At 40.8% G+C, this 15,511-nt stretch overlaps 1 protein-coding gene across 1 annotated transcript in view; it reads right to left on the bottom strand.

The window, feature by feature from the left end:
• ANKRD44 (ankyrin repeat domain 44) overlaps nt 1-15,242 on the bottom strand; it is a gene marked incomplete at both ends in the record, with an annotated part of 67,456 nt that extends 52,214 nt beyond the window's left edge. Inside the window, 2 exons of the mRNA XM_079539149.1 lie at nt 7,404-7,482; nt 15,207-15,242. Of these exons, the coding sequence (XP_079395275.1) occupies nt 7,404-7,482; nt 15,207-15,242 (115 nt within the window). The remainder of the gene's footprint in view (nt 1-7,403; nt 7,483-15,206) is intronic.
• Between the last annotated feature and the right edge of the window lie 269 nt (nt 15,243-15,511).

Raw genomic sequence — 15,511 nt, 5'->3', positions numbered from 1 at the left:
GGTGTTTGCCTCTGAATCATAGCAGATACTGGGAATTGTACTAGGTAACCAGAGGAAAAAAAAAAAAAAAAAGATTTATTTCAGATAATCACAAGTTAGGACACAATTTTTTGGCTGGAAGAAGAAAGCTATATTCATAACCGGTGCAGCAATTAGAGGCAATAATTCACCTTAGATCTTTATATCTGGTGGCACAATCTGCACTCCAGAGAAACACCCCAGTAAAGGTGTGTGACGGTTTCGAAGTATTTCCAAATTAATCTATAAAGGAAGGAAGCTGCTGCCTTCCCTTGTCTTCCTGAGAAGGCCATTATGGTTGATGCCTATCAGCACCAACTCTAAGTCTGCACTGTCTGAGGTGCTCCAGACACATATAAAGCAGCCATGTCTTCCACCACCAGAACTCCAAGGTACCTCATGATACACTGCTGTGATCCTATAGAGACTTTGGGGATGCAAACTGCCTAGATTAATTTCTAATGACTGCCATCAAATGCCTCTTTTCAGGTTTAGAAATCTATTTTACATTTACCTTGCTTTTTTTTTTTTAATCCTTATTTTCTTAACAAAGCTTTCTTTTGCCTTATTGCTGCCTATTCACCAACTCCCACAAGCAGATGGTAGGAAATCAGAAAGACCTATGTAGAGAGTAGCAAAATGAGAGTAGAAATCACATCATTTGTCAGTATTCAGCACCCCATGGTATTAGAGAATACGAAGGTGACTAAAAAAACCTAGGCAAGTGTCACCCCAATAGTTATTCATGCCTTTCACTGATCCACTCACCCTTCAGGAGGCTGCAGTAGATGGCTGCCAAGAAAAGCACGAAAGAAAATAATAAAAGCAAAACACTGCTACTATAAATAAAATAATCTACAGCATGCTATCGACCTTTTCTTCTTCAGCAATTTTCCATATTCCCTTACCTCTCTGTGGTTTTGTGCTCTTTACGTGACAGTGATTTCACACATCTTACACCTCTAATTCAATGCGCCAGTTGAATACATTTGTGATTTATGATTTTAAAAAGCTGCATAATTCAGCTGTTGCCTGTTAGCAACGCCAGTGTTTTCTGTGAACTGAGGCACATATTTCTCTGAAGAGATGTTTCAAAATGTTTCCCTTTGTACTGCCTGTTTGCTTTACCAAAATTCATCTTGCAGTTTTCCATCAGGTTCCTTGCAGGCAACAGCTAATGATGATCAAAGAGCTCCACCAGCACTGAGGCACGCCTCTGGGGACGGACAACATCTCCATTTTAAAGTGAGAATGTGGAGACACCTGAGGAGCAATGCTCACTTTCAAAGGCCTCCTCTACACTTAACAAACTTGAATGCCCACCCTGCAGGACAGCTCTTTGAAAGCAACACAGAAATCCAACTCTGAAAACAAAGTGATCTCCAGCACCTAACATCATCTGTGTCCCAAAATGAGAAGCTTAAATTTTCAAGTCACCAAGAAATTCAGCATCTCACTCTCTACCATGAAGTATGTTCTTTAATCATGTTTCAATGGACTTCCTGCAATTATCTGCAAAGTTCAATAAATGTATTGCAAGAGGCCTACGGCTGCTAACGCTCCAGCTGCTCTATCTGGCAGACTTCACAGTAACACTCTACCTTTTAAGTTGTCTCTTAACATCCTTCCATGTAGCCACAGCAACCACCCACCCCACAAAATATCAACAAAAAATACTCCTTCAGAGAAGAAGCCTTTGAGATCTTTCACTCTCCATTTTTTTTCTGCCAAAAGAGGAGACAAATCTGAAATTGCCTCTGTTCACTTGAGATCAGAAACAAACAACCCGATGTTTGCTTTCAGGAATAAAGTTAACATCTCTTTCTCCTAACCAAACGATTTTTCATCCAGAACATCTGGCAAAATCCACATATTTTCAATAAGCCTAGATTCTGCAACCTAAATTTCTGAAATCAGGGATGATCAACGGATGAACCTTCTTTAATCTATCAATGACATTAATAACGTACACTTTACCAAGTCCTGATGAGAAACAGCAACACAAAAGTATAAGTAGTGACCCACCACCACACACAGAGATGCACAACATAAAGCAAAGATCAGCACAAAAAATTTAACAGAATGGCTCCAGACAGTAGGTGGAACTGGGACTTTCAACAGGAGAGCAACACATGCTAGATGTCGATAAATGTACCTAAGAGCCTGAGAACAGCTACATGATAGAAACAGGTATGCTGGAATTTCATCAGAGCTAAGTCTCGGTCACTTGCTAATTAGGGAATTGGCCCAGAGATGCCGCTGCAGTCAGAGGACAGGAGGAGTAAGCAGCAAGGTAAAAGCACACAGGTCTTGGGTCCATCATGAAAGAGTGAGGAGATAGTCCTGGGACATCCTCCAAACTTTATTCAGAAGAGGACACTCTTAATCCCCAAGGACTGGAGTCTGAAAGCCATGGGAAAGATAGAGAGAAGCTGCCACTCCAGACCTCCTCCTGTTTAGCCTGCCATACGAGAGAACAATCTGTATATGAATTCAAGTCAGGCAGTGCCATTCCCTGCGGCCTACAAGACAGGGATGGCCCAGAACCTGCCAAATGCGTGACAGTCTTGTTGTCAAATCTGCATGCCAGGGCTTACCAGGAACCTTTCCAAAGCATGCTGAGGTTTGTCCTTTTCCTCACCTATGCACAACTTAGAAAGAATGGATGTTAATACTGCACACACCCTCCCCAGTGCATAATCTTCTTGTCAAGTAGCTCAAAGCCTTCTGAAGTAGTAAAAAAAAATATGAAATAGAAAAAGATATGGTAATACTGTCCAGATCACAGGCTCCTGTGGAAGGAGAGAACAGAGGATAAGGGAACTGAGCTCGCTCACTCTGCCCTCAGCACCAGATTAAGCCCAGGAAGGGGAGAGGTCCAGGCACAAATAACCATGGAGCTTGGATTTATCCAGACAATTCTTCCGTCACATCCATGAACATACCATCGTATACACATCTTATTTCAGAATCACAGAATGGCCAGGGTTGGAAGGGACCTCAAGGATCATGAATCTCCAACCCCCTGCCACACGCAGGGCCACCAACCTCCATGTTTAATGCTAAACCAGGCTGCCCAGGGCCCCATCCAACCTGGCCTTGAACACCTTCAAGGACGGGGCATCCACAACCTCTCTGGGCAGCCTGTTCCAGTACCTCACCACTCTCTGGGTAAAGAATTTCCCCCTGATGTCTGACCTAAATCTCTCCTCCCTCAATTTAAAATCATTTCCCCTCATCCTACACATATCAACCCTTTCAAAGAGTTGATTCCCCTCCCCTCTGTAGGCTCCCTTTAGGTATTGAAAGGCTGCAATGAGGTCAGCCCACAGCCTTCTTCTCTCCAGTATTTACAAGAGATGGCTGCCATGGTTCTTCTCCTTGACAGAGAGAAGGTGAAGGAGAAGTGCTCAAAGCTCTATATAGCCCGTTTTCATATAGCCTGGAAAAACAAAACCACATAACATACTTCTCCAGTTTGAACCATATGACTATGGATGAGATCTTTGAGCTGGTGTAAATCCACCTAGCCCTGACATTTCATGGACTGAGATGATTTATAACAGTTGAGGGACTTGGCATTACACCTCTATCAATTCCAAACACATTCCATTTCAGTGGCTAAAAAGCCATTTTTGATATGACTCCAAGCATCTGGGTAGAAGCTTTATTCATTAGATACTATAATTATTTGTGCTGTCACCAGTTCACGGGCCACAAACCTCAGAATACACATATTTCATTTCAGTTCTTTCCTGAGCTCTGTACAAAATGCAATGGGATGCCAGTTCTCCTAGCTTCTACTAGGCTGTAGAGGCTAGTAGAGGCTTCTGCTAGGCTTGAGGCTGAGAATACCCTAGTTTGATTCCAACAGCAAGCATTTTTGTGTTTTTGCTCAGTAAAAACACTATCTCATTTAGGCCACATAACAAAGCTTTTCTGCTTATAGATGACTTAATTTTGTGATTAATCTTTTATGAAACACTCCTACGTATTATGATTTTGCAATGGAGAAGTGAAGCAAAAAGATGTTGTTGCTCTCTTCAGAACCTAGCTCACAAATTCCAGTAACAAAAGTGTGTTTATAAAAAACTCATAGACCTGCTCCTCCAAACCTGCTCTTGGATGTATATTCTGATACATAATGAGAGTAATGAGATCACAGTACAATGAGTAGACAGATATACGCAATGTAAGATTTAATTTTGACTCATGCCGAGCTAGTAGGCAACATTTATCACCTACTTTTTATGCTGCTAACCAGACAAATCCTACAGCCTGCGGATGACATTTTGGCAGTGAGGCACTGGAACAAACTGTCCCAGAAGAACACAGCGAAGTTTCTTTATTTCTCTCATTAGGAACACAATGGAAAACAAGCAGCAGAATGTACCCTGCCTTCGTCAGGACATGTGACGCTATTGGGATTCACAGGAGGAATTGGCAGAACTGCTTCACCTTTCTATTTATGCAGATATTGCCTGTGATGTTATTTGCAATACTTGAAAAAAAGACACACAACAGCAGAACAACAGCACGTTACAAACAACACACACTGCAAGAACACACACACAAATTAAGTTTAGCTTTTGTCTCCTAGTGAAGAAAAGACTGCTTGCATCTGACATAATGAAAAAGCATCCAAGCACAACCTGCTAGCAGAGGAACGTTCATTTAAATCACTTTGCTGCCGTGAGGGTTAGAGCAGAAAAATCCAATGATGGGTGACAAACTAGTTACCCTCATTAAACACTTAGATTACTCAAAACAACCTCAAAAACATACCGAGAAAACACAGCTACAGCAAATGAATTCTTTCTTCCTTCACCAAATGAAGTTTAGGCTGGCTCTGTTCAAAGAAACATTTAGAATATCTGTTCCTCCATCCCTTGTTTTATTCAACAAGGAGACAAGGTCTACGCAAAATGAAAAACAATGCAGGTAGAGAGAAGAGGTGAAGCAAGCAATAAAGCTGAAGATCATGAAGAAGCAGCAGAGTCTGCAGCTAGAGAGAGACTGCAGGGTGTAGGGCACTGTGACAGACAGCTGCACTGCCTATGGTGCTACTGCCAAGCAAAAAAGCTCGGTCCTTTTGGTGTTAGGGCCTTGGACACACAAATGGCTAGAGTGAATCTACTACATGTGTCATAGCTACCTTAGAAGACTGAAGTATTACTGCAATCCATGCTGGATATCAGAGCATCTAGAAAGTTCAACGGCTTTGAGTAACTCAGCTGTGGGAGAAGCTTCGTTTGGCACTTTCACCTTGCTAGACAACAGAAAAGCTGGTTTTCTTCAATTTCATGGCTCACAGAACTATTAGTTCTGGGCTACAAAAGCTCTTTTACAAGCTGGATCAAGTAACCTTCAGAAACTCCTTCCAGACAGCATTATTTTCAAGTTCAAAGTTTCAAATATTTCTTAAATAATTTCACTAAAAAAATATGCAAGTCATTTGAAGAGGCATTCTAATAATTTGTAAGATCCAAAATTCAAGTATCATATAGCAGGAATCATACAGTAAGATAACCTGCAAGGGGTTGGAAATTCGTACCATAAGATTCCTTCCCATCCTACACTCTTAAATCACCCTAAGCTTTACCTTTTACACTTCTCCAGTTTAGAAAAACAGCTTTTGAAATCTGCAAGCATATCCAGGAATTTACCAGGAATTACAGGTATTTTTTGAGAGACATCTGCTTTATGCTTTCTTCTGACATATTCTGATCATGTTTTTTGTTGCTTAAAGAGTTTGGAAACATTTACCATTATTTTTCACAGTGCTCATGGAAAAGAAGGTTGGCGTTATATTCCTATTGAAAACTGGGAAGAAAAAATCTAGAGCAAGTTAAATCAGCAGTGTCAGCACAAGAGATTAAAACAGGGGAGTTCCAGAGTTATAGTTCAATGTTAAGATGGCAATTTAGTCTTTATCTCTCTCTCACACACACACTACTTAAGCATATAAATAAATAAATAAGAGTGAGGTATTTTGAGCACCTATCACTGAATCACTGACCAGGCCCCATGCATACAAACAGCTTATTCTGTTCATGATTTGGACTTTGGGGTCTTGATGGATGAAAAGCTGGACATGAGCCAGCAGTGTGCTTTAGCAGCCTGGAAGGCCAACAGTACCCTGGGATGCATCAACAGAGGAGTGGCCAGCAGGGAGAGGGAGAGAATTGTTCCCCACCACTCTGCTCTCGTGGGACCCCATCTGGATTCCTGTACCCAGTACAGGAAGGATGCAGAGTTGTTGTAATGGGTCCAGAGGAAGGCCACAGAGATGATCAAAGGGCTGGAGCACCTCTTCTATGAAGAAAGGTTGAGGGCAGTGATACGCTGGAGCAGGTTGCCCAGAGAGGGTGTTAATGTCCCAGCTCTGGAAGCATTCAAGGCCAGGTTGGTTGTGATCCTGGGCAACCTGACACAGTGGTTGGCAACCCTGCACATGGCAGGGAAGCTGGAACAAGATCATCTTCAAGTCTCTTCCAACTTACGCCATTCTATGACTGTAACATTAGATGACAACATCCAAGATGAGCCTTTTGGCAACCCATCAAGAAAGCATTTAAACCATTACACAAAGATATTTATGTGAATATGAGCATTTACAGAACACTTTTAATATAGTTTAGTTTTGACTAGAGTACCCTAAGACAATGTACAAACATAAAAAATAAAAATATTTTGTGCTGTATACACACACGTATATATATACACATATGCATGCTGTTTCTACTCTGACAACATTTAACTGTCTACTCAATTTCTTTTTTTGACCAGTTTCTCATTTTTTCAGAGACTATGGACAAAAATATGCATTTCAAAAAGTCAAGTATCAACTAGTATTAAGTGGTTTCAAAGGATAACTGTTGTTCTATTACAGATTTGCAAGTTCTTGCTTAGATACATTCTACTGCAGTGTTCCTATTCTCCAAGTCAACTTCCTTGACTCCCCTTCTATTCCCAATACCAATTACAATTTATTCAAACTCATTCATAACTTTCTGTTATTATTCCATAATCATTTTTACTTAACAGAAATTCTTGGCTTATGGTCCAGGACTAGAGTCTACATTTCAAACATGTATTTACTTTCGCATGCATTTGAATCCACAAATATTATCAGCTTGAAAGTTTTAGAAGCTTTTACAAACTACTTGTTTTGTCCATTAATTTCATTCAGTCACAGTACATTTTATAGTTACACCACCCAAATTAAACATATTTTAACATATAAGTCTGCAAACAACTGCAACCAGCTCTATGAAATCCAGAAACTTCTACTCCCAAAGTTCACTCTCATGTGTTTTGTTATTTATTTCTTGTAGATTTAAAATTAATTTAACAGTTAGTAGCAGAGAGAGGTGCTAACTTACCTGACAAAATGAGAAGCTCAATGATGTCTGCATCCCCAAGGAATGACGCAACGTGAAGAGGAGTTCGCTTCTCAGCATCCTGAAAGCCACAGACCATACAGTTACAAAACATGGCTGATGACTGCAAGCATTAGTATTAGCAAGCAATGTGTTTTTACATGGTGTATATTTTTCTACAACTATTCCTGCTTGTGATTAAAAACGCAAGTTCAACCCCTGAAAGAACAGAATTCAAGGTCTGAAGAAAACACTTCCTTGCAAAAATCCTCAATGTTTTGTCACCATGTTCCATCAGACCTAGCAGAGAAATTCTCTTCACTCTGAAATCCTTTATACAGGTAGATAAAATCTCATCTAATCCAAATTTAGATGAACTATCCATCACACTGCACACTATATCACATCCTGGAAAGCCAGAACACAGCTAGACATGAGAGACATGGGTCTCCCGGATCTCTTTTGGAAAGATTTGCAACTAAAAACTGTAGCAACATAATTGAGATGCTTGTAGACATCATACTGCAATGCAGTTTGCATCAGCAGTATTGCCTCACCATCAAGAGAGCCATCTTTGGAAGATGGTCTGGAACCATACACAGACAAGATGCAATTCTCATAGACCTGGAAGGTAATCAATCGTACACCATTTACTCTCACTGACTAATGCAGACAGAAATGGACTTGTACACAGTGATGAAACTTTAAACACTAATTAGAAAAATATTACCAACTGCAGCTTTAAATTTCTTAAAATTACTAATAAACTTGCATAGAACTTAGAAAGCAAAGATGTTTCCTTTTGATTTCTGTCACTTTCAAGATTAAGAAGTTAAATTCTCAAGACTTCTTGTGATTTCATATGTTATAAACATGGTGTTTACGAAAAACCTTTTTTATTCCTTCATTCTGATGACTCCAGAACACAGGACTTTAAAAGAAACTGCTGAATGTGATGATACAGGCAACAAATCACAACAGCTAATACTGCTTATCATACTGTTTTACCTCTGTTCTCAGTCCCAATATGTATTTCATTTGGCCTATTAACCACTAATACACCAAGTTCTAAGAGACTTATCAATTAAACTTTCTAAATTACAGCCTACCATCATTCAATACTGGTAACAAATTCACCACCTCCTGCAAATGATACCAGCAGAGAAATCCTACTGGTATTTGCACTCTCCCTCTGAAATATCTCTCTCAGTCTGTCAAGTAAAATATCTCTTTTAACATGCCCAAGAGGTCATCAACTGCAAGCTATTTTGGACTATCTTCAAAGTATGCTATAAATGTGAACAAATGAGCACAGCCGAATCATTTGTCATGTGCATGCTGAAAATTGTTTTCCAGCTGTGCAATAGAGCCACTGGTGTCCAGAATGAGCTACACACAATTCTTACATTCGTATGCTTTTTTCCCAGCCATACACACTGTACATTTGTCCTCAACTTCTGTGGCCCCAGGTCAGGGGACAAGATGCCTCAGAGAGCTTCACCTCCTCATGCCATACGCAAATTACAGGAATATGAAGCTGTTCTCCATTTTCACTTTCAGAATCAGGAGCACTGGATGATTCAGGGGCCACACTCCGTAAGAGCTCCACATCCAACAGCGTCTGCCCAGAAACCAAAATTACAATAAACTGGATTCTCTTATACATTCAAGTTACCACAAGAGCTGAAGCTTCACCAAGGCTAACCTGTGCACTGCTTGCTTGTTGACCTGCTGTGCTGTCATCCCCTAAGGGCTAGATTTGATGGGCTGCAAGATTTCATACATCGAGATAACTTTTGTCAACTTTCATAAATACTGCTTCTCATTGCCTATACAAATGCTATCCACTACATTACTTTACTAGGATGCATGCAAGACTTGTACAAGAAAAGAATGTGTTTTATTTATTTTTACCTTCTTAAAGTTAATGCACAAATCTCTCCTAGTACAAGCGTAGTATTTCTAATGGTTGTCGTACCTGTCAGTGATAAATTTTACAGCAGCTTCCTGCTGCACTGCCAAGTCTGCCAACAGAACTGAAACAGTTTGAAGCTGAACACTAACAATGCAAGAACAAAAAATCTTCTATATCAAGGAACCAAGGCTATTCAGTGCTTTGTTGATAATAAACAATATTTTGTACTAAACTGTAAGCCTGACAGAAGTTTGATAATCCAGGGAGGAAAGGACAGGAAACAGAAAAGTAGAACTGTTACGCTCTGCTTTGCAGTACATTTTAAAACCAAAGGGATACTAATGGGTCTGAAACCTGGAGAAGAACAACAGAAGGAATGCTTCCACCACTGGAGTAGTAACTAACTGTAAGTAATCTCAGCTTTTGTTTTTATAAGTCCAAGCAAAATTCTTTCACAGTAGATGAGAATAAAGTCTTCAGAGAAAGAAAAGTTTCCATCATTAAATTGTACTTGATTGATTTATCCAAGTTTTAGGCACAAAAGCCAAAACCTTTTCCATTTACCTCAGCCAGGCAATAACAAGTTCATCCTCACACAAACTATCAGAAGAAAAAAAAAAAAGATGTACAGTGTGGGCAAACGAACACAAGAGCCCTCCAGGCAGCGTCTTCTGGGCTTCACTGGGAAGTGCCAACAAGATGCCTGCTGCTGAGCCCTGAGAAACTCAGCAGAGGAAAACTCTCGAGTTCCTGTTTACATTGCACTCAAAGCTGATAGAAATGCAGAGGAAATGGAGCACCCGCCTGCCCGTCCCACCATGCTCCTCGTGTCCTCCTGAGAGCCGCCAGCCACACCAGCAAGGTCTGCAAAGCTCCTGGGCCAGGTGTTGGGCTGCAGGTGTCATTCTGCGGCAGAGGCATTAAAAGGAGCACAAAAAATAAGTCACCGGTGTAAAGACCAAAGGCTACAAACAGAGATGGGAATTAAAAAAGGAAATCTGTCGTTTCAGCAAGAGAGTTTGGCAGTGCCCCAAACCTGAAAGGGGAGGCGGGAAGGAGTGATAACAGAGTTACAAATAGCACCAAGACAAACAATCAGGCCTGCTTCAAGTGCAGCTCTTAAAGGAACCAAAGGTCAGTAAGAGACCGCAGATAAGCTGAACAGTGGGTAAAAGAGAAGCTGAAACAAACACTGTCTCACTAAAACCTATTAGAGGGGCTTACACCGGTTCTCAGAGATGATTCAGAGTTAACAGTATCTGTACTTCTTTATTTTTCAACTACTAATAAAGGAAATTATGAATTTAACAAATAGGTGATCAAGAGCAGAAGGCCTCAACAAGAAAAGCACTCAACACATGCTTCAGCTGTTGAAGGGATCCCAGTGGCACTGATAAGGTGCACCATAGATTAAGTCCTAAGTGCTTTACTGGATCGGAGCCCCAGTATACATGGTGGGGCTCACATGAATCATGCCATCCTACGCAGAATATTCAGGCACATCAAGAAACAGGCCAGCAGTTTCTCTTCAGCATAGCCTGCATCTCAAAGTAGGCAAAAGATTTGAACCTTTGTATCAGCTGTTCAGATGAGATCATTTGGGGGACGTAATTATTATTACAATGTAAGAGGGACTTCGACAGAAGATAAGTGTCAGCATCCACGTTTTGTAATCCATCTGCCTGAGAAACCAGCAGAAATGGTTCAGCACAGTGCCACAGAAACAGCATTCACCAGGTGACTGAGAGCCGAGAGAAGGTTGGAACTGCCACCATCTGCAAGCAACCAGCTACAGCCAGGAGGTTGCAAAAACTATTCAAATTAAGTACCAAGACTGAGAAAACATACTGGAGAAGTGCATCACAGGAGGTAGCATTGGATGATTATGTTCCAATATACACTCCTACTCTTGTCTCAGACTACTTGCACAGATTATTCCTATTACGTCTTCTCATTTCTTCTTCACTTACAAGAACAGCAAGGTTAATGCACAGTATTTGAATTTGTCAAAGAGAAAAAATAGAAAGACTGCTCTTCTTATTAAATAGGAAAGTACTGTAAGAAAATAAGATGCTTAACAGTATTTCTACTACATAACATCAGCCACAATTGTTCTGCAAATAATTACTTACAGCAGTTAAGGGAAATGCAACTTCTTTTAAACTGAATTTGATAAACAAGGGTTTGACAAAGATACGCAATCTGCAACCTTGTTAGAAAAACATGCTTCTAAAGGGCTTAGCCATGCACCATCTCACTGCCTGCTACTGTTGTCCTTCAAGGGCCAAATTAAAAAGATTTTGTGCTCACTCTGATCATATTTATGTATTGATTTTACGTTACTTTAAAGTTTTCAGCTTAAATCTTGAGATTTGTTCTTCAACTAGTTTTGCAATGATAAATTGATTTTTACCAGTTCAGTGCATTTTGTTACTTAAATCAAATTACTTTTAGAGGAAAAGCTGTGGGCACCAGACCTCTTCAACTCTCTCCTTTCAATTACAGGTGGGTTTGCAACCTAAAAAACAGGACAAGTGTTACTGTTCTATAAAAATTTAACCTGCTGACAACACAGCCGTTAGCTCATAAGAAACTGCCCTACGGTGACAAAACAGAAGCCTTCCAAACATCCTGAATCCACTCCTTCAGAAGTTTTCTAACATGGCAGGAGCACTTCCAGAAGACAGTCACTTGCTTCCAGGATAGCTTTATCTCCTATGAGATTCCACAGTGCCAAAAAAAAATAATTCCTGGATGAGAGCAAAGACAGGCTGATTCCCAAGATGACTGAAATACCACGTGGCTTTGCCTTTTTGTCCCAAGTCGAACACGTCCCTCCAAACTAAGCGACAAGCTGTTTTCCACATTAGCTATCCTAAGCATGCAAATCCTTTCACATTCAGAATCTGAAACATGTGCACAGTTGTACTGTCAAACATTTGCACCATCCCAAACAGCACACTTAGCAGTATTGCAGAAGTATATGTAAGTTCCGCGCATGCGTGCAGGGCCTTGCAGTCTCTGCTGGTGCCATATCCACCGACCAGATCTGCAGGCAGAAGCGGGCAGGCAATGCCCAAGAGTCTTATACCTCAACATGGCTTCAGCCTGGCCCATCAGGAGTCACTGCAGCTGCACTATATCTGCCAGCTCGGGACGTCTGCTTGAATGAAAATCAGCAAAAATTCTCAGAATTGTGAGGGTTGGAAGGGTTCTCTGGAGAACGTCTAAATCCAACTTCCTGCTAAGGCAGGCTCCCTAGAGTAGCTCACACAAAGCATCCAGGTGGGTTTTTACCTCCTCCAGATAAGGAGATTCAATAACCTCTCGGCAGCCTATTCCAGTGCTCTGTCACACTCACGTCCATATGGAACTTTCTGCGTTCCAGTTTGTGCCCATTGCCCCTTGTTCTGTCACTGGGCACCACTGAAATAAGCCTGGCCCCGTCCACTTGACTCCAGTACAACAGATGTTCATAAGCATTGATAAGATCCTCCTTCAGTTTTCCTGCCTGAAACTAACTCAGTGGTCTGCACGGCGCCAGCCCATGCCCCATGCAGCCTGGGAGAGCAGGCTGCTGAACGCTACCCAGAGGCAGCCCAGGCTCTCCAGGGAAGCAGCATGTTGAGTCCTCCACAACACAGCACTGATCACCGCCAGCCACATGCAACGCTGCCCGTGCCTCTGTGATGCACAGCACCACCACGTACCCCCAGGCACAGCATGGAAATGAGGAGGTCAAAGTGACTGCTGAATGACCTGAAAACACGCTTCTGAGCCAAGCAGCTGCAACTCACTTGCAAAACAGAAGTCAGAATTACAGCAGCACCCAGAAAGCAGCTGTTTTCATAAACATGTGCTTCCTGGCTTGGGAAGATTTTACTTATTTGACCAGAGTGAAGAAAAAAAAAAAAAAAAAAAAAAAAAAAAAAAGTAACCTTTTAAACTGATTTGTTCTGAATTTTTTCCTGCAAGGTAAATTTTCTCTTAGGAAACGTGCATATATTTGACTCATTTTGCATAGTTTCTCCATGGGCTTTTTCTTCTGCCTTCCTCGAAAACTCTAAAATCTATAAAACTTTAGAAATCCCTAAAATTTGCTGCAAGAAGAGAGTTTTATTTCCCTCTTCTACTTACATTTGATTTATTTCAGTACTAACACAGCATAGAAAAACGATCAACAAAGGACAAAGCATTGCCAAACAGTGTCAGTTTCCTCTCACGTGAGCACCCAAGCACTAGAGAAACTAGCATGGAAGTAATTAAAAACACCCTTAAAATAGAAATGTAAGCAAGTATCACAAATAGCCAGTTGGCAGCACAGGGGCAAAACGTGCTGCCTTTTGATCTCTCTAGTGACAGTTTAGGCATTTAACACTTCTCTGCAAAGACTATTCAAAACACAATCTTCAGACTTTGTGTTGACTGGTATTTTTCTAATTACTACTAAGGACAAAACAGCTGCTCAGTCAGAACATTCTTGTGCCCGTTGTTACTAACTTAAATAGGATTCTAGGCAAACCATTCAATTGACTCTTTCCATTAAACACTATGCTGCTCATCTATAAAACACATATTCAGCATTTAACACTGTACCTGATAGATGAGAGCATCTCCCTAGCAACCATCACTAGCACACTTGCAGCCAAAGGATATAAAAACATTTGAGAAGCCTACTATAACCTCGTACAAGAAACACTTTTTGAAAAGCTAACACAAAATACAGAGGAAATTTTAGGACTATCATGTTCACCTGAACTTTTTATTATTATTATTTTTGTTTTATATAATTTTTAAGATGATCAGGGAAAACAAATACAGAGGAAGCTCAAAGTAGAAGATGCTTTAAGCAAGCACTTTTGAGAAGACATTTCAAGAAAACAAGCAGTCAGTGAATCACAAGGAAAGCCTCACGTCAAGGTCTTCCTCCTCTGCCCAAATTCCTCATTAAAAACAGAAGGAAATCTTTCCATCCACTTGACAGAGAACTGAATACGCTCACCCCTCCTGCTCCTTTCTGCACCTCTGATCCAGATGTCAGGACCCTGCCTATCTGTAAAAGCTGCAGTGCCACGGCTGCACCAGGCTAAAGTGCTGGAATTAGCTCTGAATGAACTAGTGACTCTATGTCAGAAAAAGACATGAAGAAAAGGAAGGTTGATTCAGAAGTCTAAGAAACACCTGGAAAACATCACTCCACTTCTGCTTGATATTGTCACCAATCTGAGAGGCCACAAACTGTAGTCCAGACTGGCAGGATTCATTACAAATAGTACAGATTTCAGTTACAGCCAAATTTTAAGAAGCCTAAGGAAGAAAGAGGAAACGTGCAAAAAAATGAAGCTCAAGTAGTGAGTTTTTTCTCTGTTGAAATACTTAAATAGTACTTGTTTGCAGCTGCTTACCATTGCTCTATCTAGAATAAGCCAATTTGAAGAACAGCAGCTCCTCTGTGGACAAACAGTGGCCAAGATGCTGCTTCCTTACTCTCACTGCTGAGACCTTTAGTTAAGCTTTGTTTCAAGTACAGTCAGATGGTGAATAAAAGCTCCTGATTTGTAAAGACTCTTCCAAAAAGGAGACTCTACTGAGAATAAAAACATGCAGCTTTCAGCTGTTTTCATTCATTTTCTCAATGTGCAAGAAAACAATGTCCTTCCATGACCTGCACATTTGGAATCATTACCATTACATTTAGAAATCACCTGCTGGAGATAATTATATGTCAGACGAATAATGAGGACTCTACTGAAGCCCCGAGCCTCTAACTTTAAGACATTTTCCATTCTGTTACATGCTAATTGCTAAGGACATGATTAGCATTGCCACTGAGAAAGTTCACAGGCATGGCACTCACAAATCCCAGCACAAACATATCCCAAGTCACATACCAAGGCGTTGACATCTTCGGTTTTGTAGATCAACATCCGTATCTCCTCTGGATCACCGCTGAAAATAGCTTGGACCAGTGGAGGCTGGTAAAACAAAAGAGAAGGTACACTGTTATGGGTTTGTTTATTTCTCCCCTGCTTAAAAAGATAACATATTATTTATCCCAACACTCGTGAAAGTGGTCCATACGCACTGTGAGCAAGACTTCAGTACCAAGCTAACAAGAGCATCTCAGCACAAACTGGAACTCCCATCCAAACAGCACTTCTGTCAACAACACACCAATAGCCGAGATGGCATGTAC

Source organism: Tetrao urogallus (genome assembly GCF_951394365.1).
Source record: "Tetrao urogallus genome assembly, chromosome: 8".
Taxonomy (NCBI): Eukaryota; Metazoa; Chordata; class Aves; order Galliformes; family Phasianidae; genus Tetrao; species Tetrao urogallus.
This window is presented reverse-complemented; position numbering and strand designations above follow the sequence as displayed.